At 39.1% G+C, this 27469-nt stretch overlaps 1 protein-coding gene across 1 annotated transcript; it reads right to left on the reverse strand.

Annotated features, from left to right (window-relative positions):
* Positions 1-7110: 7110 nt before the first annotated feature.
* LOC107294356 (aldo-keto reductase family 1 member B1) lies at positions 7111-26096 on the reverse strand. Its single transcript, XM_015823589.1, has 10 exons — positions 25928-26096; positions 21347-21514; positions 20340-20456; positions 17953-18030; positions 16455-16577; positions 14134-14240; positions 11848-11929; positions 11279-11362; positions 8813-8895; positions 7111-7615 (listed from the first exon to the last, which is right to left on the reverse strand). The coding sequence occupies exons 1-10, from the start codon at positions 25991-25993 to the stop codon at positions 7573-7575; spliced, it is 951 nt and encodes a 316-aa protein (XP_015679075.1). The 5' UTR covers positions 25994-26096; the 3' UTR covers positions 7111-7572.
* Between the last annotated feature and the right edge of the window lie 1373 nt (positions 26097-27469).

Genomic DNA, 27469 nt, shown 5'->3' on the forward strand with positions numbered 1-27469 from the left:
GCCGGAACGCGGCGGAACCGCGTTCCGGCACCTTTTTCCGGGCCGGCCGCACCAGAAATAGCCCCTCCCACACCGGAAATAGCCCCTCCCAAATTTTACTTGCATTCCTGTTCTCTAAAGGGGCGGTCCTAGGGTTTGATGAGGGCGTGGCCAGGTTTGAGTTCCGCCACCTTTTCTCCGAGAAAAAAAGCCCTGGATAGATAGATAGATAGATAGATGATAGATAGATAGATAGATAGATAGATAGATAGATAGATAGATAGATAGATAGATAGATGTAGGTAGGTAGGTAGGTAGATACATATATAGATATAGATAGATATAGATATAAGATAGATTATAGGTAGGTAGGTAGGTAGATATAGATAGATATAGATAGATGTAAATATAAGATAGATGAATGTAGATAGATAGATAGATAGATAGATAGATAGATAGATAGATAGATAGATAGATAGATAGATAGATAGATAGATAGATAGATAGATGATATGTGTCATGGTGGTCTATAGGTGAAGATGCTTGCCTTCCACCTGGAAGGTTGAGAGTTCAATCCTAGGCAGTAACAAATGTTTCTCTCTCAGAGCATCCAGCCAGTAAACGCTCAGCTCTGTTCAGGAATTACAGGGTCATAAAAAGAAAAAAAAATAGCCAGCCAGACAGATGATAGACAGACAAAGTCAGTCAGTCAGTCAGACAGACAGATACAGTCAACAAGGTGCCACAAGACTGTGTTTGCCAAAGTGAGAAAAGGTGTTTGGACAGGGAAGCCAGAAAGTGGTGAAGGGTTTGGGAGAAGGGAGGAGAGTGATGGCATTCAATTCAGTTCAGTCCAATATTCAGTGAAAAGTTAAATTCAAAAATTCAAACTGCAGCAGAAATATAGCAGATAGGAACAAGTCCCAACTCAAAACAGGCATGGGCCTGCAGTGATATTGATTTTTTTTGCTTAACGCCCGATGGAATGCTGAACAACAGCCAGGAATGAAATGTAGTGTTACAGTTTCCACCAAGAAACGCCTTTCATATTTAACAATAAAGCCGTTCAAGATATGATCAGACAGTTAAGCATTATAACCTTTAGCTTAGGGAACAGAAGTTTCTGGAAAGTTAATACATGTGGCAATGTTCATTTATATGTACAGATAATGTTATTATAGTAGAAGGACTTTGTCTTGCTGGTTGGAAAAGGGTAATTTCCAGTTTCTTGCAATTGGCTTTGTAGATTTTTTTCCTAACGATTATATAGCTTCATTTTTTTATTTTCCACTTTGATGATATTATTGTGGTTTTTGGCTTAATACTGTTTATTGCTATTTTTCTTACTTCACTTGTACTGTGGATGTTTTAACTGTGTTATATATTTTACGTAAGTGGCTGAGAATCTATTTTGGATTGCGGTGGGATAAAAATACCTAGAATAAAAAAGTAAGGAAATAACACTTTTACAGGTTTATTCTACTTCTGGTTTGAACCTTTTTTGTACATGTCCATGTGCACATGCAAATACACACACACTAGTTTGTAACCCAGCAGCCTATTAAATAAAGTTCTATGTCCAGATTAATGCAAACACATACACCATTCAGTTTAACATACAAAAATATGTGTGTTTATTTATTAAATATTAGAAGACATTAAAAACAATTTGACAAAATAATCTGTCCAGGGAGGCAAAAGAAAGGAGAAAGTAGATTACCAGCCATTAAGGCAAAAGGAGGACATGTGTTTTTTATCCTCATTTTCTCTGTCCGGTAGCCTTAAAATCAAGTATTATCTGGCTTTTTGAATATCGTTTTTTTTTGGGGGGGGGGAGGAGGGACTACAAGTAGTCCTTGACTTACAAAAGTTCATTTAGTGACCATTCAAAGTTACAACAGCACTGAAAAAGTGACTTATCAACAATGTTCACATTTACGACCATTGCAACATCCCCATGGTCATATGGTCAGAATTCAGACGCTAGGCAACTGACTCATATTTATGACGGTCACAGTAACTTGGAGTCATGTGATCACCATTTGCCACCTTCTGGCAAGGAAAGTCAATAATAATAATAATAATAATAATAATAATAATAATAATAATAATAATAATAATAATAATAATAATAATAAAGTTGGAAGGGACCTTGGAGGTCATCGAGTCCAACCCCCTGCTCAGGCAGGAAACCCTACACCATTTCGGACAAATGGCTGTCCAGTCTCTTCTTAAAAACTTCCAGTGTTGGAGCATTCACTGCTTCTGGAGGCAGGTTGTTCCATTGGTTAATTGTTCTAACTGTCAGGAAGTTTCTCCTTAATTCTAGGTTGCTTCTCTCCTTGATTAGTTTCCATCCGTTGCTTCTTGTCCTGCCTTCCGGCGCTTTGGAGAATAGCTTGACTCCCTCTTCTTTGTGGCATCCCCTGAGATATTGGAACACTGCTATCATGTCCCCCCTCGTCCTTCTCTTCGTTAAACTAGACATACCCAATTCCAGCAACCGTTCCTTATATGTTTTAGCCTCCAGTCCCCTAATCATTTTTGTTGCTCTTCTCTGTACTCTTTCTAGTGTCTCAGCATCTTTTTTACATCGTGGTGACCAAAACTGGATGCAGTATTCCAAGTGTGGCCTTACCAAGGCATTGTAAACTGGTATTAATACTTCACATGATCTTGATTGTATGGGGAAGCCAGATTCACTTAACCGTGTTACTAACTTAACAACTGCAGTGATTCACTTAACAACTGTGGCAAGAAAGATTCGTAAAATGGGGCAAAACTCACTTAACAAATGTCTCGCTTAACAACAGAAATTTTGAGCTCAATGGTGGTCGTAAGTCGAAGACTACCTGTATTTTCACACCAGTAGTCATTCAAACTTTTGGGCATGACCCTGATGACCTTATAAATTAGCTTCTGCTTCTTTTCCCTCATCCATCCACAAACCATAGCAGAGATTTACATTATTTAATTTATGACCCGTTTCCAGCAATCAGTTCTAGTCCAGTTCCTCCCAATTTACGATCACTGTAATATCAAAGATCCCGTGATTGGTCATATGTTTCTAAGCTGAAATTTGAAAAGTGCACCATCATTGGTTCTATATTATGACCATAATATAATATGACTAGCATATGTTCTTGAAAATAGAAGTTTGTTGGAAAAATATTGCGATTGAAAAACCAGTCTTTCTGATGCTAGAAAAAGCAATTTCATATACAGATAGGCCTAAGCACCATTTTTGTTTGGAAGTGTTTCATTGTAAGTGTGTCCTCCTTTCCCCCACATTTGTTCTCCTTTCCAATTGTCTCTGTTCTCCTTTGCCTGTTAAGGTACTTGGAGAAAAAGACACAAACAAGAGGAAAACTATTTACATTATCCATTTTCAGAAGAAGCTCCAATAATCAATCTGGATATTTAATGGCAGACCCGTTGAATCAGTGGTGGGATTCAAATATGTGAACAACTGGTTCTCTGTGTGGATGCCACTTCAGGAAGTCCATTCTGGGCCAGGGCAACAAAAAATTAGCTACTGGTTCTGCCAAACTGATGCGAACTGGCTGAATCCCACCACTGCATTGAATACAGTAAATCATTTAAATATCTAGTTTTTCACTTTCAATCTTTTTCAATCTAGAGATCGCGTTTGGGAAGCAGAGCTGGCTGCGTCACCCCTCATTACATTAACACCAAATTAATACCAAATGGTGTCCACATTACATTAACACCAAATGGTGTCCACTTGGAGGAAGGCACTACGGAGCCTTGCTGTTGGAACACCATGCATCAGAATGGCTGCTTTCCAAAGAGATCTGCTAAAATATAAATAAATGACTGAGCCATGATGGGGTGGGGGGTGGGGAGAAAGGGGTGGGACCCAGTGGGGTGGGAAAGGAACCCAGTGCCTAGGGCAGGGGTAGGCAACCTTGGCTCTTTTATGACTTGTGGACTTCAACTCCCAGAATTCCTGAGCCAGCCATGCTGAGGGGAAAAGGAAGAGGTTTCCAAGCTGAGCCATGCTGGCTCAGGAATTCTGGGAGTTGAAGTCCACGAGTCATAAAAGAGCCAAGGTTGCCTATCCCTGGATTATGGGTACAATTTAGCCCTGCTATGTTGCAGGCAGACTCAAAGCCAGTGCTCTCCTTACTTTCTCTGTTCTTTAATATCCCTGGAAGCTTAATCAGATTCTTCTAATATTCTTTCTTCATGCTTCTCCTCTGGCCTGGCCACATGGCCTTCTCACATGTCCTCCTCAATTTTCATAGAGTTTGACACCACTCTTTAATTCTGCCACTTCTTCTTTAATGAAATTCGTTTGTTTTGTTTTCCAATCTAAGTGTTCCCTTTGGCATGTGATTATTGGTTTGACGGCTTGTTTTTAATTAATGATCCAGTTGTATTGTTATTATTTTTGTTGATTTGTCTGTTTGATCAATTTTGATCTAATTGATTGGTCAACCATATTTGATTGCGCCAAATTTTTATCTATTTCCAAAGTTGCAGTTTTTGCCTTACATGTCTTTCATATATTTCCTCTAAAGTACCGTAGTTGTTTATACCCTGAGAATTGTGGTTCAATTTCCTTATTTTAAACTGGCTATTCAAAATTTTCATTGGTTGCAATCAGTTAATGATTATGTTGGCCAGTTCTTCCACTTTTTCAGTTTCTAATCTTGTTTTCAGTGTTTTCTAAATTGTTGCTCTAGTCTAATTCATAAAGTTCAGTATCTATAAAAACTTTAATAAGAGTATGAAAAAAAATCTCTGATCCTGTAAGTCATTACTCAGTGAAATTTGATTCCAGAAATTTTATTTTCCCAATTTCATGCAATTACTTTTTGAAACCATAGAGCAGGGGTCTTCAAACTTGGCCCTTTTATGACTTGTGGACTTCAACTCCCAGAATTCCTCAGCCAGGCACGCTTATCTTACCCCCAGAGGTGAGGTTGGTCCCTACTCTTGGGCTTTCTGGAAGTGTGAAGACTGGGCTCTGCTAACTGTGGTGGGATCAAAGAGTGGCACACAACTCTGGGGTTGGCTGGTGACTTGAGGTGACACCCTCTGCCTTTTAAACTTTTCTTTTAAATTTGTCCTTACTTTATTCTTGTTTTTAACTGTATGTCTTTCATATGGTTTTATCATTTGTATCTGTAAATTGCCCAGAAACACTGGAATAGTAATGGGCAGTTTCTAAATTAAAAAACAAAACAACAAGGCAGAAGTTGATGGATTTGACATATAACAGTTTTTCATAATCTCCAGCAGCTTTCCAGTTCTTTGCCCTGGTTGCCTAGCAAATGAAGCTAAGGTTTGTTAGTTCCTTGTCACCTGGTGTCCAGGAACTGTACGATTAAATGAAGCCCATGTTGACCTGGATGTTGACTGACCCAGTAATAGAGGTTTGTTTCCTAGTTTTCTTGGATATGGCCTGCCTGATTTGGGAGATCTTGCCTATAAAGTAAAGGGACTCTAGGAAGAGTCCAAAGAACAACAGAGAAGTTGCTTTTCTCTGCCCTCTTTCCAGAGTCAGATTGCATTTATTTAGCTTTGAGAAAAGATAGAGGTACAAGGTCTCTTCAGATACCTGAAAGGATAGGTAGATGGTTGAAACATTGTCTCTCACTCTCTTCACCGCCCTGAGTCCCGTAAGGGAGATAGGGCGGTATATAAATTTAAATAATAAATAATAAAATAAATAATCTACTTGTGGGGCATAAGGTACATTGTTAGAAAAATCCTTGCAACAATAGTAGTGACTATGGAACCAAGTATCCAGGCAGGCAGTGGGGTGCTCGTTATCAGAGGTATATTAGCAAAGACTAGATAGCAATCCATTGGGAATGTTTTAATTTGGACACCTGCATTGAGCAAGAGGTTAGAAACAAGGACCCTTCCTCTATTCTGCTCCTTGCAACATCCCATAACACCCAAGTGGTCTTCCTAGAATGTTCTTCCTTGATCAGAGTTGTGTGTCTTCCCAAAAAAGCAACTTGAATGTTGAGTCTGAGGTTCCAACAAAAAAACCATCTCTGAAGGTCTGCCAACCTTTTTTCCATATAGTGCAGACATGTCAAACACAAGGCCTGGGGGCCAGATGCGACCCGCGAAGTGGTTTCATGTGGCCCGCGAAGCCATCCTGGAAACAGTGAGGGAACGGCCCCCGCTGCCTTGGCCCTGGCCCAGGCCAGCCGGGAGCCAATGTACAATTTTGTGGTGGCCATTGTGGTGGCCATCTATGCTGAAATGCATTCAGTCTTAGCTCCACAAGGCCGTCTGGAAACAGGGAGGAACCAGCCCCTGCCGTGTCGGCCCCGCCCCCTGGGTGCATGCTGGGGAGGTGTCACCCTTTGTGAGGAATGAAGAAATGCATCATTGCCTGGAAGTGGCCAGCAAATGGCCCTCATCTACTTCACATATCCGTCTTGATGGGCTCTGGGGGAGGGGTTTCAGCAGGCAGTGAGGCTCCTCCAGTGGACCATGCCTTGGCACTTGCCCTGGTCCCACCCTTCTGCCAGAGACCCTCAGATCTGTCCCACTCCTGCCCAGGTCCCCACAGGTACCCTTGACGCAAACGATGTAGAGCTGGCCACGCCCACCCAATAGGCCACACCCATTCCATCCACACCCACCCAGTAGGCTGCACCCACCCTGGCCACACACCCCCGCCCCCCCCCAGGGCAACCGCAATGCTGATGCGGCCCTCAATGAAATTGAGTTTGACACCCGATATAGTGTGCTGCTGATCTAAACTTCATCCCTTTTGGAGTGAGGTCTATTGGTAACCATTCTAATCTGGAAATAAGGTATTTCTTATGAAAATTATAGCCATAACAACAGCACTACCTTTTCATAGTGTTTTTACAGCACTCCCTGAGGTTTAAAATCTCAGCATATTACTGCAACAATCTGGGTTCTCATTTTACTGACCTCAGAAGGATGGATGGCTGAGTCAACTTTGGTCAGAATCGAACCCCAGATTGTGGGCAGAGTTAGTCTGCAATATTGCTTTCTAATCAGTGAGACACCAGGGTCCTATTATAGGCTTTTAATACATCTATTTTAAATATGTGGGTTTTGAAATGCTTCATAGCTAATATGATTTCTATTATCAGAAAACAGAAAAGCCACTAGAGTAACTAAACAGTTTTATTAAACACAAAACACACTCCAAATTCTTGAATGAAAATTCCACATAGAGTAACTACAAAAGCATACAACTTCACCAAAGGTTTAATGCCCCAAATCTGGAGTCAAAGAAAGAGTTAAGTGTAATGCAAGCATACACACAAATCATTAAACTTCCCCCCCAAAAAATGTTAAAAAGATATTCTGCTTTTTCAAATAGGAGACATTAATCTGAAATGATTTCATGAGAAATATAAGACAAATTAAACTACGGATCATTTTTCTAAAGCTCCAGCCATTTATGATCTCACCAGAGAAATGTATGTTCATAAAAATAATCACATCATATTCAATTTAGGCAGAAAAAAGTTTATAAAGATTGCATGGAGAGGCTGATCCCAAAAAGAAATGCCAACATAATCAACGCCGACAATCCACTGTGTACTCCCGTGTTTTGCAGGACTTTTAGTATTCAATGCTGAAAGGATAGTCCTTGTGATTGATACACCTGAAGAGAGAAAGAATCAGACATTGGGATTAAATGGTACTTAGGTCTGTCTTGCCAAAGCAAGAATTGTACGCTAATGCCCTAAACTTGCTGTTTCAAAAGTCCTTGATAGCATCTAGCAAAAACATGCACTAATTGTGATCCTCAAACAAATGTAGCTGTAGCACACTAAGATTCTCTTCATTTGGTGTTTTTTCCCCCTCATCTTTAAAACTACAAAGGCAGATCCTCTGTTGTAGAAACCCGGCTGGATTAATATCAAACATGATAAATCTGCATTTTAATTGTGGCAATGATTATTTAGCAAATAATGTCTACAAAATGGGCCTCAGAAGATACTAATCATAGGTGCTGGCTAGTCAAGCCATAGAGTTCATTAACAAACAATTAATATGTCTATTGAACACCAGATGCTCACAACTCTGAAAGCATTATGTTGTTGTTAATTGCGAAGTCATGTCTGACCCATCGCGACCCCATGGACAACATTCCTCCAGGCCTTCCTGTCCTATACCATCTTCTGGAGTCCATTGAAGCTCACGCCTACTGCTTCAGTGACTCCATCTACCCACCTCATTCTCTGTCGTACCCTTCTATTGCCCTCGATTTTTCCCAGCATCAGGCCCTTCTCCAGGGAGTCCTTCCTTCTCATTAGATGGCCAAAGTATTTGAGTTTCAGCTTCAGGATCTGGCCTTCTAGTCGGGGTTGATCTCCTCTAGGACTGACCAGTTTGAACGCCTTGCAATTATCTCTTTTTCCCCAACCTGGTGTTCTTCACATACAATGGAGCATAAGCCATTATTAGCTGGAAATTCAGGGTGTTAGTCCAGCATACTAGAGAACACAAGGTTGTCAAAATGATCTCTGTTGCAAATGCATGCTGTTTGCCAAGTGCCCAAATTTTGATCAAGTGACTGTGGGGATACTGAGATGGTTGTTTAGTGTGATGACCAGTTTTTAAGTCATTTTTTTCCAGTGCTGTTTAACTTTAAATGGCCACTAAACGAATGGCTGTAGGACTCTAGGACTACCTGTAAATATATTCGTTCCACCTGCTGATTTGCTGAATAAGTAAGAAATCAGTTGGTTTATGCACAATAAAATAATTTTACAGGCTGCTGCCCAATAAAGCATCGTAGCTCTAGTTAGAACTGAACTGGACAACAACTCCAACATTTTCTCCAAATCGTACTTACGAGGTCATTGCACAAGCTCTCCAGTTCCTGTTGAAACTGAGGATGGTTTCCATTTCCTGCTTAGACAACTCAAAGTCAAATACCTAGCAGACACGAAAAAAAAATAACTATAAGAAATTCTAAGAACTCCAAAAACCATTCTGTTGAATGACAAGCTTGAGGAACCTTTAACCATGGATGCTATATACTGTGTATCTTCAGCTTTTATGATTCCCATTTAGTACAAAGAATTATTGTCCAAAATTTCTGAAAGTCTATGGAAGTACTCCTGTTTTTTTCCACTATACTGATTTTCTTCCATTGCTAAATACATTACTGTTCATGCCATGCTGTGCCTGGTTCTGCTGCCTTGAGAAATATTTCAGCAGCCCACAGTCTACATTAGTCGTCCTCTGCTTGAAGCAGTCAAATTAATTAATTTAATTAATTGAGAATGCTTCTCAATTTTCTAACAAAAACAAGCAGCTAACAAAAATAAGGATGACATTAAACACAATAAAATCAAAGTTAGTTTATATAGTTGGTCTGGGCAACAATTTGGCAACTCTGTTGAAAATTCGTAGTAGATTCCACTTATATTATTTGACCTGAGCAAGCAGAATATACGTATTGTTTTTTGATACTGATCTGAAAGCCACAGCATAATTAGAAAAAAATTATACATTTGCCAGTTACTGCTCAAGTTGTTTTTTCTTCCCCCAAAACTGTAATTTTGGAACAAATGAGACACAGAAAATACTCTTTATCATTTTATATAATATAGCCCTACATTTTGCCAATCTTTTCCCATCTCTGTGTTCATGTATAACTGCCATCAGCCAGGGTAAACATTTCACAAAACAAATCTTTTTTAGTGGAAATTGAGGTCCCAAGACTGATGATACCCCGAGGGCTACAAAAATGTGGCTGGAATGGCCGTAAGTGGCCCACAGTTTGGCTACTTGGCTCACATTAGATAGCATAGACCAGTATTGGCAGCTTTTAAGATCTGTGGACTTCAGCTCCCAGAATTCCCCACTGGCTGTTGAAGTCCACAGATTTCAGAGTTGAAGTCCACAAATCTTAAATTGATAGGTGAGCCAAACAGTCCAGAAGAAAGGTAAAGGAGAAATGAGTGCAATGAATCTCTGCATTAGCTGGCTTCAATCAAGCCCTACAATGCCAATGTAATTGTGTTGTTTTTTGCCGATCACTAGGTACCTCCATGCAGATAACTCTTTGCCTAACAGCCTACCTTATCTTCAGTAAGAAATGCAATAGCTGCCAGATATACAAAGAGGCCCAATGCAATTATAAGAAGCTATAGCTGGGTTGGGAAACGTCTGCCTGTTCAGACATGTTGTCTGTAACTCCAATCTGCCCCAACCAACATAGCCAACGATCAAGAAAAATAGGAACTGTATAAAATAACATTAGGAGGGTTCAAGAATCTTATAACTCATGCAAAGCCACCTTTGAGCGATATCCATCATCCCACAATTGGGGCAAGCTGTTTCAATCTTGGGAATGAAAGGAGAGTCTTCAGATTGAGTTTTATTAATATTTCCTCACTCTTGGTCAACTCATACAGACAAACCAACTTCAGAAGAGGAAAGCAAAGAGTAATTATATTCATTTGATGCACTAAACCATTAATCTAATAATATACATTATGGCTTAGTGTGAAACCAGCCAGCCTTTATAAAATTGTTCATCTCCTTTTTCTGAGTCTCAGGGTCTTTCCAGTTTCTGCTATCTAAATCCTATTAAATTGAGGAAGTCAGAAGAGAAAACACAAAACAACACAAAGTATATGCTCTTCCATCTGTTTGAAGAATCTAAAACAATTATATAAAATTTGGAATTCTTTAATAAACAGAGAACTCTTCATTTTACGAATAACACATGCCATGTGAGAGCCAGGATGCTGTAGTGGTTAAGATATTATTTATCAAATTTATGCTGCAATTCATCTCACTGTGGAGTGACTCATAAAATAGTGAAATAAAACAATTAGAAGGTTAAAACAAGGAACCCAAGTTCTAATAATCTCTTAGGTAAGGAAGCAAGTCAGATGCTTGCTGTATATTGTTTTAATTAAATCACAAAAGTGACCCACACCCACCCTTACTTAGTAGGAAGTATAATTGCAAATAACCAATTTTTTGTCTAAAGCAGTATCATATTTATATCATACCATTTCACCATTGTGATTTGGAGTCAAGTTACTGAGAAGTCAAAAAATATCCAACTACCAACCCGAGCAACACCAATCACATAGCCTCCAATGAAGCCTCCCTTTATTGGGTTGCTGCTAATAATAATAGTAATAATCATCATCATCAACATCTGCCTATCCCAAATCCTTGGGAAGCACTTGATAGGTTGACAAAAATGCCAGATCCAGTCTAAACATCTTGCTGACTGTGACCAACCATAATATGCTATGTAGGAACCAACTAATCCAGAAGTGGGTATCATTTTTACCTTGAAGTTTTCTTCAATCCGTGATGGAGTGATGGACTTGGGAATCACAATTGTATTTCTTTGGATATGAAACCGGATCAGAACCTGAGAGCCAAGATCAAGCCAAACCAAACAAGAATTACTGATCAGAAAAAAATATATCTTGTTCCCACTCAACTCATGTATGTACTGTATATTAACATGCTGACATATAAACCCTTCCAAGAACTCACACATACCCCACCCCCAGCAAAATGGACCATTCCTTTCTGCACTATTTGGTATCTTGGTTAGTACAGTCTACCTAGGTGTTATATGTGGCTCCTTAGAGCAGTGGCCCCCAACCTTTTGAGCACCAGGGACCGGTTCTATGGAGTGAGGTTTTTCTGTGGATCGGAGGGGGTGTGGGTTCGCATGCTGCCTGCATCCCACGGATGGGGCTTTGCTTGTTTGCATGGCTCAGTTTTTGGCATGCTGTGGCCCAGTGCCAGTTCATGGACCGGGGGTTGGGGACCCCTGTGTTAGAGAATCTGCCCCTCCAATAACCATCTGATCGATGAGATTTCCTACTTAACTGCACCCATACACACCTGAGCTGCTGTTTTATTGTGCTTAGCTGCAATCTCTTTAATTTTTGGATCATCCAGGACTGAAGGATCTTCAGGCTTGGCCCTAGCATTAAAAGAAATCAAGGGTAGCAAATAATTAATAACACTGAGAAAATTTACATTTAATAGGCAAATTTAATAAAAGTATTGCTATCCAGCTGCAAAGTTAACTAGCTGGAAAGGAAAACGACGCATCACTACAGTATCTTGCAGCATTTTCCCAAATCAGCTTTTCTTCCTAATATATAATTTCATCCTCTACAAATGGCAAAACAAAAGAAGAGAAAATTATTCTCTTTAGTGCAGGAATTTGATAATGAGATGATAAGCATATGGCTTAACATCTCATTAGCCCCGAATGCATCTGGTGATCTTTGGAGGGCTTTTTCACTCACACACATAATATTTAGCTGAATCATGACTATTGAGTTAAAGTATAAATATCATCTAAAAAGAAATAATTTATAAAACACATTGGGTAAATTCATATAACAGGCTAAGTAAACTAAGTAAGCTGCCTAGAGTAAGCTGCCCACTGGAAAAATAGGCAGCAAATAAATGTAACAAACAAACGAATCAATAAATTCTTATGGCCCCATGTCTTTTGTATAAATCCAATCTATGGGTGGATTCACCCAGCACATTAAATTATAGTTTCCTCAGGTTTAAACTAGGTCAGTGGTGGCGAACCTATGGCACGGGTGCCAGAGGCGGCACTCAGAGCCCTCTCTGTGGGCACGCGTGCTGTCACCCGTCCTAGGCCTTCAGCTGGGTTTTAAAAAACCTTTTCGCTTTAGGCCTCCGCTGCCGCGTGCAAAAAAAAAAAGGTTCAATCAATCAGTCAATTTCAACTTCTCACGGGGAAAAAAAAGATCTTGCAAAGTTGGAATTGATTGATTGAACTTTTTAGTCCCACCCAGTCTGCCATTACCACCGCAGCCACGCCCACCCAATGGGCCACACCCACCCGGCACCCGATAATGTATAAGTGGGTTTTGGGTTGCAGTTTGGGCACTCGGTCTCTAAAAGGTTCACCATCACTGAACTAGGTTAACACAATAAACACTTAAAGTGATCTTAGGCTTCACATATTGTATGAATCCAATTTCCTAATCTTTTCGCTCTGCATCAAATCTGTCACTACCTTACATGTTTCTGTAATTTAACTACTGCTGCTTCTGTTATTCACTGTTATGTTGCATCATGAATGGTCACCGTTGATAATCACCGTAATTATTTTTGTAATGTATCCATGTTCCCTCTTACTAATCACGATTTTTGTTGAGAAAGTAACGAATGATTAAACTCAATCTGTAGATAGCTAGTTGCACTATAACTGGCAAAAAATATGTCTCCTAATACTGAGGTTTTCAGAAGTAGATGAACTGGGGAGAATCCATTGTCTTTCATCTGTTAAACTATGTGCCCATCATCCCTTTTTGTAAGCCAAGGGAAATCATCAAAACAATTAAAAAACGAAAATTAGAATATTTCAGACATGTGATGCGACACCCAGAAAAATACGGCATACTCCATTTAATCCTCCAGGGAAAGATCGAAGGCAAACGAGGTCCAGACAGAAGAAGAACATCGTGGCTTCAAAATCTAAGGGACTGGTTTGGACAAAACTCAGCAGTACTTTTTCGTGCGGCTGCTGATAAAAACAGGATGGCCAACATGATCGCCAACGTCCGATAATGGATATGGGACAAGAAGAAGAAGAAGATGAGTGGGAATGTTTGGCCTTGATCCAGAAACATCCTAAGAACTACATCTCTCCATCTTGCTTTACCATTTGGGATTAGCCCAGTCACTCTGGGCCAGAAAATGTATGCTGTGGACAGCCTCTTGGCCTTCTGAAAGGGCCTGAAAACCTGCCTTTGCCAACTGGTTTGGTGCCCTGATGTAGGCATCTCAGCTTGGAGGCGGTTACTAGATTAGGAGGCGCCACTTCCACCCTGTTCACCTATTTGTCCCTTTTAATCTCTTGTTAATCTTTAATGTTTTAATTTTAATGCTGGATGTTTTTAATGCACTTGTCGCTTGATATTGTAAGCTGCCCAGGATGGCTGGATAGGGAGATGGGTGGCAAATAAATTGAATACATAAATAAAATAAATTTCAGGGCGTGCATTAGCTCTCGAGTCATTTCCATTTCTCATTTATGCATTCCAATGTGCGGTTAATGATTAGCAAATCAGATTTCAAGGGCTCTCAGCTCCAGCAGCTTTTTGCTCAGTGCAGGAATAAAAGACCAAGTGTTCTCACCAGGGCCTATCAGGAGAACCAAGGGGACTATAGGCTGTGACGGAGATCCCTTTGGACTGACAGTACTCAATCAGCTTTTCCTGAGTAAGGTACGGGTGGCATTCAACCTATAATATATACAAAAATGGATGTCAGTCTATGTTTATTATTACCTCACAATAGGCTGAAATTCAATATGTTTCCCTTTTTAAAAATAAATAAATAAATTACAATCTGCATTTGGGTCAAGTTCAATTGTGGACACAACCAGCTTCTTTTCACTGTGGGAGAGAAAAATCATGTCCAGTTTCAAACAGTTTGTTTCTTCAGAAAACATGATAGATTTCCTTTTTTAAAGCTACATTGCCATACATGTTAAGATTTCAGTTACAAGCCTTCCCTATATAATTGCATTCACACTGCAATCCTTACTTAATGGTTAGCAGGATTTTCATGCTGAATTGCCTTACTGCTGCTTAAGAAAAATTAACAGGTAGCCCAATGCTTTCCCTTAAAAAAGAACCCCAACTTTATTTGTTGGGCTGGCAATTCTACCACGTTATACCATGATTTGTTTAATTTACAGCTCAGCAGGTTGTGTGACATCAACCACGTCTTGTTTATTCAATAAATCATGGTTAAATGTCAGGTTAATGTGATGCTATATGAAATTATCCTCTAGCCAAGAGAAATTAAACAATCATATTAACAGCAACTATCGAACAGATTTTTGTGTCACAGAGAAAAAATAAATTTGGAAAGGCTAACACAAAATTCAAAAGAATATGTAACTTGACTGATAAAAATATGTTATTTATGCACTTTCACTGAGGCTCTGAAAAAAAGCAATTGTTCTTGCAATGTTCATGTGTTGAGTTCTCCACTTGCTTGCACGTTTATCAAAAGGATACTGTACTATATAGGGTTACAGAGTTGAAGGTTTGATTCTATTTCTGGCTGAAATGCTTATTAAAGAGACACCGTTGAAACTTCTCAAAAATTCTTTGTTCTGAATTCTGATTATTAATCAGGAGCTGCTGATTTGCAAAATATTTTGTTTCAGAAACATCTAGAAATTCAAAATGTATTTGCAAAAAAGACATAGGAGAAGTTGGTGCACAAACAGAATCGGACAGAACAGACAAACTATATTTAGAATGTGATTTTACTCTAAAGCATCCTTCTCTGTCATCCAATACTTTTCAGACTATATCATAGACTGTAGAAATGCAAAAAGGCAACTGTTACAGTTTCTAATCAATTTGAATTTGTTATTGCATATTTATAATTAAGTTTGATATTTCAACAGATGATGATGTGCCTTCAAATCGGTTTCGATTCCTAATGTTCACAAAGATATTTTTAAAGCAGACTACCATAAGCATCTTCAGCTCCTCCAGAGATTCTCTTCTTCCAATGATTCTGACTTATCGAACTGTAAACAGAACTTCTAGTAAAATATCTAATTCCAGTGTTTGTAAGATGGTGTATTTTTCTAATTCTGTACAAACTAGTAGATTTAATTTTTTATAAGTTCAATTGTAATAAACAAATAAACCTTGCAATTAGTATATATCAGGGGTAGGCAACCTTGGCTCTTTTATGACTTGTGGACTTCAACTCCCAGAATTCCTGAGCCAGCATGGCAACCTCTCCCTTTCCCCTCAGCATGGCTGGCTCAGGAATTCTGGGAGTTGAAGTCCACAAGTCATAAAAGAGCCAAGATTGCCTACCCCTAGTATATATCATGTTAATTCAGTGTTTCTCAACCTTGACAATTTTAAGGCATGTGGATTTCAACTCCCAGAATTCCACAGCCAGCATTGCTGGCTGTGGAATTCTGGGAGTTGAAGTCCACATGCCTTAAAATTGTCAAGGCTGAGAAACACTGTGTTAATTTCAATTTACAATTTTAATCAACAAGCCTGCTGTGAAATTCAAATCAGAATTAAAAATAAATTTAAAATGTTGAGATCAGCTGTCAGAATGATGGATTAAAGAGGGGAGGTGTAGCAAAACTGTACATTCAGAAATTTCCTTTAATCCCTGATATCTGTGCAATGAACATTGTTTTATGGGGTCTTTGGTGCTCTCTGAACTTGATAGTTTCCTTGCAGACATTTCATTACCAAACTAGGTAACATCACCTGATGATGATGATCTGATGATGTTACCTAGTTTGGTAATGAAATGTCTGCAAGAAAATCATCAAGCTCAGAGAGCCCCAAGGACCCCTCAGTTCAACCCTGAGCTACAAATATTTTATCGGTACATTGTTTTTATCCTTATCTCTCTTTATAAATAATTCTTTATAATCCCCAAGCCACTTCCTATGAATTTACCTGGTTATTTGCAGGTTTGTATTTCAATTTGGGCTTCTTCAAGATTGTCTCAATCTGTTCATGGTTGAAGTTGGAAACACCAATTGCTTTCACCAATCCAACATCTACTAGTTCCTCCATTGCCTAATGAGATAACAAAAGGCCAAATATGAGATAAAGCAGTTGCGTATATTAACAAAAAAATCTGCCTGACATTAGTCTTTTTAGTAGTTCTCAATACCAGCAAGAACCAAGGTTTGTGTTGAGAAACATCACTTGGTGTGACCTTTCAGGAATTCTACCACTTCACAACATACAAACTTCTGAACACATCAGGCTGAAAAAGGGAGCTGATGATTATTTTCATTCTTTTTGTATAATAATAATAAATTGAATATTGCAGCATGTGAGAGAGAGGTGATATTTTCCAAGGCCCTCTCTTAGAGACCCTGGGTCACACATTGCTATAGGCCATGATTTATTCTGTAAATCAAATTTGGTTGAGTTCATACAACGTAAGTTGAAACTAAACCACATTTTGTCTTAATACAATATATGTCCCAATCACAGAGATTGGCCACAAGAGAGTTTCAGAGGGGGAGCCGAGGAAGATAAGCAATTCAATTTCTGAAGTTAGAAGATTGGGTTATAACTCTGCCAGCAGTTAAGAGTATAAATATACCCACTAGGTCAGAGGTAGGTAGGCAACCTTGGCTCTTTTATGACTCGTGGACTTCAACTCCCAGAATTCCTGAGCCAGCATGGCTCAGCTTGGAAACCTCTCCCTTTCCCCTCAGCATGGCTGGCTCAGGAATTCTGGGAGTTGAAGTCCACGAGTCATAAGGTGAATAGGTCAGCCAATTTCAGTTATGATGTCCTATTTTTTATTTGGATATGCTTCAAACTATCCTAGAAAGGAAAGTATGCAACTAACAGAAATTCAATTGTGCATATGTGACTTTTCAAGATGCTTTTCCCCCCTCAAAAATCAGTTGCAAGACACACCTTTATTGATTTATACTTTGCATATTCATGTGCTTGATGCATTTCACATTAAAATAAATTGAAAATTAGTTTACAGTAACATCAAACGTTCCTGAATAAAGAATTATTATGCAAAGTGTGTTTAATATATAAATGTGTATACAATTCCAGCAATTTTGTTTTCTCTGGGTTCTTTTGCTTACCCTAAATAGGAGAGAGAACAGTGGGATTCATCTCCTTTTGAAAGTTTGCCACAGGCAAGATAAAGGAAAAGATCTCAGTCTGTATTTCTAACCAGAAATATGTTGCATTTTTGGTAAATATCCTCAAAAAATCAGGAGGGACCCATAATTAAGCAAGTGTCTTATTAAAATAAATCACAAATAAAAAAAATCTCCAGGACATAAAATTTAGGTCATAATTTCAACAAATGCAAATTTATAATATTTGCAATGTAAAAGTGCAAGGTATATAATATCTACTTACAAACCACTGCATACAGGGAAGAAACTTCTTTAGTTAAAACTGAACATACCTCCCATGTCTCTAAAATATTTGTGTTACTGGATATCATCATGCCATTATCATCCACAGGAAACAGATCATCTCCTGCCTGTCAATGCATAGCAAGATCCCAAGTCAGTTTTCTTCTAAATAGGTGACACTGCCTTAGTCAGAACCAAGCTTTAAAAGCATGCATTTTACAAACAAACAAATACAAAATATGGAGGATAATATATATGTGTGTGTTTGTGTCTTTTTATACACACATTTTAATGTCTTGTTTTTTAAAAAAAATATTTTTGGAGGTTTGTATTTTAGCTTTTTGAATAAAAAAATAAAAAGTATTTAAAAAACCAAGCAGTGGAACTTTCCTAATGGTGCTATTCAGTATGCAGAATAGGTAATGCTGAAAGGGTTGTATATCAGGCGTAAAGGATCACTTGCAATTCAAAAGGATTTATTGCTCAGCCTATACACAAGAATCTAATCAACTAATGGTCAATACTAAATTGGTGCTAGATAAGAATTTACAGAATTCAGGGGGGACTGGACTTGGATCATGTATGACAATGTAACGACTCCAGACTAATTACTCATTTAACCTTGGCTCTGATTCTTCTCCTACATCGTGTCCCTAAACACATCATCAACCAAGAGTGGTGACATTGAAATAAACATCATTTCATATTTTTTTTTGAAAATCATGGGAAACTGCTCCCATTTGCCCGATCAAAAATCCTTCACCTTTCCAAAAAAATGGCCTGAAACTACACCACTGGATCTCAGCAATTAAATATCTGAATTTAAGGTCCTTTGAGAGGTCTACGTGAGCACTGTTCCCCAGAAGTTTCCTGCTCCTATTTCAACCCTTTTAGGAAAAGTCAGAAAGAGGCCATTTTTAGGGGCCTCAGTATCAAAGAACTATAGGTGGTCCACAAACTGCTCAACTTGTCCTCGTTTAATGACTGCAATTGGAACTGGCAAGTCATGGTACTATGAAAGGCTTACGACATTATTTCCCATTCAGTTGTTAAGCAAGACATCACAGGACTGTGACTTGCAATTTTACCTCCACATCTCCATTAACTCTTCTTGGGCTAGCTGGGAAGCACAAAGAGTGATTGTGTAACCCTGTGTTGGTCATAAATGTGTGCCTGTTGGAACTGTCCAAATACTGATCATGTGATGTGGGACACTGCAATGGCTGTAAATGTAAGGATTATGGCAACCTAGAATGAGAAGGAAAATGGCTGCAGCTATACCGCTATTTTATTTTTTCATTGTTGTAACTTTGAGTGATTGCTAAATGAGGTAGTTGATAAGCAAGGACCACCTGTAATAGGATGTGCTTGGTTCTGAATTTGGAAAGATGCCTTAAAAAAAAATCAAAGCAATATCCGGTTAATTAAAATAATGATTCGCTAAATTCCTGGCAGTAATTTTTCATATTTTACTTTGAGATACTGGAGGCTAAACACGGAGTGTACTGATTGGAAAACAGATATCATAATCTATGCTCCCCAAGTAAGAGCACATTCCTTTCACAAACTAAAAACAGCACTTTCTTACATTCATTCGAAACTATTCAGCCAGTTACTTAAATAAATTAAAAATGGACTTGAAAATATAAAAAGTCTACAGAGAACATCAGCAAAAGGTTTTAGAAGGCAGATTCCATGGTACAGCCTCTTGAGATGCTACCAGCACTCCAAAATACAAATATATAATAGTTAACACCACGCCTTACTAGCTTTTGAATATTTCATCCTGAAGTTCTCAAAACAGATGTTAACCATTTTAATTTTTCTAATATTTAAAAAATTGGTTTGTGGCTGTGTGGATGCCACCTAGGTGTTTTATTTTGCTAGCCCTAGGTTTATACCACCATCCTTCAACTGTAATTACTCAAGGACTGCAGGGTTAATTGTGTTCTAGTCTCCATTAAAATCAGGATCCTTAAAAGCTTGGTTTTCTAAATAGTGAGTGCCAAATTTATGGCCAGAATTAAATCAGAGGAACAAGAAACCTGTTCAAGCACAGATTCACTCAAACAATAGAAAAATCCACCCCACAAAAAGTCTTTGATCAGAGCTGATTGTGGGAGCTGTGTCCACCCCCCCCCAAAAAAAATTCCGTACTTGCCTCTTCTAATTACACTTTTACATACTCAACCTTCTTCACATCCACTCATCTGAATGCGTAGGAATGGAAATACTTACAGGTTGGGTTTTCATTGCATGTTCCCCCTTCAGCTTTCTGATGCCAATCAGATAGCAATGGGGAAAGTGTGGGATGGAACATCAATGATCTTCTTGTGGACCTCCTGTTCCCAGAACTGTAATCTAAACATACTGAAAGGATGGGGAAGCCCACAGTACTTGTGTATCAGTTTTCCTCCTAGGATCCTTACATCCGTACCTTACATCCTAGAGGCCAGTGGATAAGGTAGAGGTCAAGGTAGTTCAACTTCAAGGCCTTCAGAGTTGCCTGACAGGCATTCTTGACCAAAGTCTTCTCATGGAACGTGCACCAAAGCTGCAAGAAAAACGCCATGTGGAGAGGTTAGTTCCTGTGTTCCCTAAACTACACATATGGCTGTCAATATGTCCATAGCAACTCCCTTGGACTATAAGGGATTATTTAAAAATCAGACTAGATTTTGTATAAGAAACATGAAAAATCTGGAGGGTGGAAAGTAACTTTCAAGAAAAAGACCAACTTCCTAAATTACCAGTCCATTCTTCAAATCAAGAATAGACTGGATAGGGGCACTACATTTAAAGTCAACTCCAAAAGGATGCTGGAGATGCCTTAGCTGCAATTGCTGCCACAATCCACATTACAAAAAAAAACTGGCCTTGAAAGTAGTTCAACAACTGTGACCAGTACAAAAAAAGACAAACAAGGTTATTAACTCGATGAATGGAAAATTTCTTAAGTGTGATTTATACAACTATTTTTAATTTTTATTTTATTTTATCTATTTGCATCCTAAACTTATTATTTTTACAAATAACTCAAGATGACGAATGTATCCGACACATCTTCCTCCTCCTATTTTCCCCACAACAACCCTGTGAGGTGAGTTGGGCTGAGAGAAAATGACTGGCCCAAAGTCACCCAGCTAGCTTTCATGGCTAAGTCAAAACTAGAACTCCTGGTCTCCCACTTTCTAGAGGACATTCTATTGTGGATATATTAGTTCTAATCTTGCATTCTTTATGTACGGTAACTTCATCTCTGGAACTAATCAGCATGATTGACATAAATGATTTTTTCTATCTATAACAGTTATTTATTTAATTTGTATGCTGCTGAATCTTCCTAAACTCCAGGGAGATTACAAATATTGTTGTGGGTTATTTAAAAACATTCAGAATTAAGGGGTTTTTTTTTCTCTCTCCTTAAGATGTAAATATATATACCTTGCTGACAATAAAAAGATCCTCACGCTTTACAGTCCCAGCCTGGATTGCATTCTGAATACCATTGCCAACTTCTTCTTCATTCTGGTACACGTAGGCACAGTCTATATGGCGATAGCCTACATCAATGGCCTTCTTCACAGCATCTTTGACTTTTCCTGGTGGAGACTGGACAACAGAAGAATCCTAGTCAAGAATCCTATTTAGCTAATTTGTCACATAGCAAGCATCTTACCTATAAAAAGTAAGATGATATTAGTTTAATATTTAAACACAGTTGGTTTGTTTTGGGAAAGGTCCAAAAATGGTATAATATACAAGACTTAGGATGGCAACCTTTAGTCTGCATGGCTAAGCCATAAACAAAATCATTTTACAGTATAGGATGATATGTGAGTCCAGATAATGCATTCAACTTGTCAGGGTCTATCATGCTGACAAAGATATGCAAAAACAGACATCAACCATGTCTGTTGTCAATTTGGAAACAAAGTTTATTAAGAATAGAAAGTACTTTATACTTAACCATGGCTAACAAAGACCATGGTACAAAATAGGGTTTCCTACCCTTTCTAACCATGGTTTCCCATCTTGATTTGCAGCCAATATTTAATCACAGTTTGTACAATGAGGTGTCTAGGCATATCTCTAGGCAAGGAAAAAGAAAACTGTCACATCTACATGGGCCAACTTTGCAAGCTTCATTAGTAAGAAACTATATTATAAACACAAGTGCCAATGAACATTAGTAAGAAACTATATTATAAACACGAGTGCCAATGAACATGTTCACTGCAGTTATCTTAAGGAGGGGTGCTAGCTTTCAAAGAAACGCAGAGTGAAAAGTCAGAGTGTGGTATTTTAGCTCTTGATTGCTTATATTATCTTGGATGGGAGAGTTGTAAACACTTAACCTCTCCACAAGGAATGCCTGTCATTTCCAAATCCCACTTGTGATATAATTTATTTGCAATTTTTGACGAAAATACTGATACAATTTAATACTCTGCAATAGCAAACTTAGAAAGAGAGCAGGAAAAAAAAGGTAAGCATCAAGGTTCCTGGAACTCCTTACGTGTTAGTCTTGTTTTTTGGGGATAATGGGAAATGTAATCCAATACATTTATTAGTTTTTAATTTTTTAATCCCACTTTTATTATTTTTATAAATAACTCAAGGTGGTGAACATACCTAACATTTCTTCCTCCTCCTATTTTACCCACAACAACAACCCTGTGAGATGAATTGGGCTAAGAGTGACTGGCCCAAAGCCACTCAGTTGATTTTCATGTCTAGAACTCAGTTTCCTGATTTCTATACTGGTGCCTTTACCACTAGACCAAACTGGCTCTTTTATTTATTTGCACATATATTTATTAGTTATTAGCTAACACAGTATTTCTCAACCCTGGCAACTTCCAGATGTGTGGACTCAAGGCTATTTCTCGACAGGATGAAGGATTTGATTGTGCAGATGGGAACAATTTGTCTCCCAATCTCTATTCTGACCTTCAAAGGAAAAAAACAACAACACCCTGAAATAACACTTACTTTGATGTCACCAGCCTTTTGCTGATGATGTGCATGGTCCTTCAGTTGATCAGTTCTTTGCGAATGTACTGTTCTGGTTGGGCTGCTGCGATATCATTTAATGCCCCTGGATTGATTCATTTAGACATTCGTGGTAGTGGGAGGTACAAAAGGACTAGGTTCAACAGCATGCAGCTTGTTCCCAATTAATTAGGATGACAGGATTTGATTCACCTCTCTGTGCAAATTAAGCCACTGATGAAACATAGTGCGCTAATACCTTCAGGGTTTCTCAACCGTGGCAACTTTTCGATGTGTTCAGCATGCTGAGGAATTGTACAACATAGAAGTTGTACCCTAAAATACTCAAGAGGATACCATACTGCTTATCCTTAAAGCAGAAATTGTTTGTTTTTAGGATATTATTTACAGTAAGGATTTATTTATTTCATCACGTAGGAAGATGCTGACATACTTGCCCAAGCCTGAGAATACTGGCAATCCCTTTTGGTTCTCTCTCTCTCTCTCTCTCTCTCTCTCTCTCTCTCTCTCTCTCTCTCTCTCTCTCTCTCTCTCTCTAATCTATCTATCTATCTATCTATCTATCTATCTATCTATCTATCTATCTATCTATCTATCTATCTATCTATCTATCTATCTATCTATCTATCTATCTAATCCATCCATCCATCCATCTTTGTACTTGTATCAAAAGCAGCCAAGCAGAATTTTAATAGCCTGGGCAAACCAGTGTGCAGCTGATATCCCAGAATCCTGATTGCCACTCTGTATATGTGCAGCTGGCATTTCCAATGAAAACTGAAAGCAAAATATATAGTTATCTTAATTAGGTCTTCATGTACCCTAACAGTTTTTCAAGTGATGCACTGGTAGTTCTCTTGTAAAGACAACAAAATGTCAAGGACAATAAAGGAAGTAAATTATCTGAGGCATCTGAGGATTTCTGGAACAAATTCTTCTGCTCCTAAGGGCAAATAATGCATATTTGATTTAGGTAGCAAGGCTCTTGCAAAGATAAAGTTACAGGCTGCCCTTTTATTAGAAAATAGAATTAACAGAAGAAAACCTTGTTCGGAACAGAAGATTTCTATAGCAAAAACTCCTGCTGAAATGACTCTGTCACTGATAATTATTGAAAGTAATTTGATCAATGCTATTAACTCACTCTTTGCACGATGGTTTGAGATTACAAATAGTCCTTGACTTATGACCACAGTTGGGACCAGAACTTCCATTGCTAAGCAATGTGGTCATTAAGTGAGTTGTACCTAATTTTACTACTTTTGCCACAGTCGTTAAATGAATCCCGCTCCTCCACTGAGTTTGTAAGAAGCTCTCTGGGGAAGTCACAAATGGCAATTACATGATCCCAGGACACTGCAACTGTCGGAAATACATGCCAGTTGCCAAGCACTCAAATTTTGATCACATGACAGTGGGATGTTGCAACAGTCATAAGTGCAAGGACCAGTCATAAGTCACTTTTTTCAGCAGTATTGTAACTTCAAACAGTTGTTAAATGAACGGTCATAAATTGTATATAGAAGGGCCATCCAAGAAAAATGAAAGGCCCATTTTCTTCAAGGCATTCACCCGAAGGAACATCTATAGTGCCTAGATGAAGTCAGAAACCTGCTGCATGGGCAAGCAAGGAATAAACAGCACAAATGATTTAGAGCACTTGTATTCAACCTTGGTAACTTTTCAGATGCATGGACTTCCCAGAACTCCCCTCCAGGTACCATCATTTTGGGTACATAAATAGAGGAAGAGCACTCCAATGGAAGCTTCTAATGCAAAAAATGCATGTTTTAAAAAAAGAATGGGGATATACCATTAAATACTTTAATTATAGTAAAAAGAGCCTTTAAATCCTGCAATAGTTGTAATTAGCCATAGAAACAGATCTCATGGGATTTTAAAAAGACATTACAACTAAATCAATTAAGGAACTGGACTGACAAGTATTTATTTTCAGAAAAGCACTAAATGATGTTAACCAGATTAATTTACGAATAAATTATGCAGCAGTTAAATATGAAGGGCCTCCTATATACTGATATACATCAGTAAAGCAATTTACTAGTATTGCTTCTCTTCATACCAGTTTAAGGGTGCAAAGATGGAAGCAGGGAGAAAAACATTCTTACTATTTTGATTTTAACCACTTGACCTTATCCTGCTCAAAAGAACTTACTACCAACAGAATAAGAATATCTCCTGACAGAAAAAGCCTCACATTCTGGACTTTAATTCTGTGAAAAAGTGTTAGTGGTAAGAGAAGAATACTGGCTCCCAAGTGATACCAAAGGAAGCAACTATATATAATGCAGGAATGAGATATCAAGCCCTCACATAATACCAAACTACAATTCCCAGCATCCTTAGCCATTAGCCACGTTAGCTCAGACTCCTGGGAGACTTTAGCATCTAAAGGGGAAGCCGGTACCCAAACACTGCTAGCAAAACAGTTTCTCTAGACAACCGTTAGGAAATCCGAAGCCCAAGGAACTTTAATCCATTTTATTTAATTTCCGTCCAGTGTCAGTGTCTCCGTCCCTCTTCCGAGAAAATGGAAGAGAGTCTGAAATTTTATTTCGACATCGGGGATTAAAGAGAGAGAGGCCTCCTCCAGATGCATAACGGATATTAACTAACCGCCGCCTGCATCTGGGACAGCGAGGAACCTCTTCCTGTGACAAAGGATTTCTGCAAAACATAGGAGGAAAAACAAACCCGCCCCACGGTTTTACGAGAAAGAAATGGCAAGGCAGCAAGGCCAGCAATTTAATTGCAAGCCTGCAAGACACGTGGCTTATTGCAAGCTTGCAATTTGGTTTCAGGCATGTGCAAAAAGCAAAACGAAAGCCCCCCACCCCACCCCATCCACCTACCCACTTCCCCAAATCCTCCGCTTTGTCACCCTTGGAGCAAAAGCCCGCCAACGAAAACGGGAAGGAACAAATGATGGAAGACCTCAACCGATGCCCATCCAGATGGGCAAAAGGCCTCCGGGTTGCGAATGCTTACCTTCCACGTGCCCAATCCCAAAATGGGCATCTTTGCTTTCGTGTACAGCTCCACGTACTTGGCCATGGCAGCCGCTCCGTGAAGCCCAAACCCGATAACGCGCGCCAAGTGCGGAGAAAGACCCAGGCAAGGCACGACCGGGACAAGCCGCTTTTATACACGCCAGACCCGCCTCGGGAGGCGGGCGCGCCGGGGCGTGAAAAAGAGAGGCGTTTTTCCAAAGCTGGATCTTTAATGCCTCCTGGGACGGTTACCCGCTGCCAGATTTTATCTAGCGGAAGGGTCAGCGCAGGCGGGCAGGCAGGCAACCAGGGAATGATGGGCAGGGATTTATGTGAGGCGGCATAAATGGCATTTATGGGCATTTATAGTGTGCCTCCCAGCTTTTGAAAGACTTCGGGACTGATGCACTGATGTTACCTGGTTTGGAAATGAAACCTTCCTCGGCCCCAAGGACCCCCACGCTTTACTACAGAGTTAGGGGACTACGATGCACTGAATCACAAAGTCTCTTTTCTTCTTTTTAGCTTCGCGCCGAGGATTATGCGAAATGGTGCGACCGTTGAGGGAAGTGGATGAATTTCCAGAAAACCTAATTTATGCACTGCGTATCCACTGTGCAACCTCCGCTTCACAAGTTTTCTAGTCCGAAGTGGAGCGCTGTTGGAGCAAAGGAAGGGGTTTTTTTTTCTTTTAAACTTCGTTTTATTTATTCAGTTTATTTAATCACCATCTCACATAAGGGATTCTGGGCGGTTCACAAAATCAGACCGTTTCAGATTAGAAACCGATATTTTAGGGGCGGACAGGCTTTCTTACACAATATGGCTGTGCCCCATATTTGTACAGTCCTCGATTTATGAGCATAACAGAGCTCAACATTTCTGTTGCTAAGCAAGGCATTTGTTACCAGCTGCATCCCCTTCTGTCACTGAATCTTGATCGCATGACCATAGGGATGCTGCAGTGGTCATTGTAAGTATGAAAACTGGTCATGTCATTTCAGTGTTGTAACTTTGAACAGTCACTAAATGAATGGTTGCAAGTCCAAGGAGTTACCTGTACTGTAGCTAAAATTGTGGTTGTCCATAGTATAGGTAGTCCTCTCTTTATCACCTTTCATTTATTAAATTTATAACAATAACCTTGTTGGGCTGACAAGACAGTGAGTGACAGGCCCAAAGTCCCTGAGGCAGCATTCATACAGAAGGCAAGATTAGACCTCACAGTCTCCTGGTTTCTAGGCCAGCACCTTAACTGCTATACCAAGTTCACAAGTACATTTTTGTATTTGAATAGCATCAAGGGTAATCTCAAAATCTTTCCCAGTTACACTCCCATAATATGAGAGTGTATATATAAAATCTCCCAGAATTCCCTGGCCCACATTTTGCTGACAAAGAAAAAAAAATCTGAATTTGTAATGTATTGCAGTTGCGACTTGAGCCTGCTTAACGCCCCTAGTTGGGGGACTGCAAGGCAAAAGAGATTATACAAAAAGTAGAACTGCAGTATAGCAGTCAAAATGCCAAGGTGTAATCA

This window comes from Protobothrops mucrosquamatus, unplaced genomic scaffold, assembly GCF_001527695.2.
Source record: "Protobothrops mucrosquamatus isolate PMUCROS unplaced genomic scaffold, P.Mucros_1.0 scaffold1923, whole genome shotgun sequence".
Lineage (NCBI taxonomy): Eukaryota > Metazoa > Chordata > Lepidosauria > Squamata > Viperidae > Protobothrops > Protobothrops mucrosquamatus.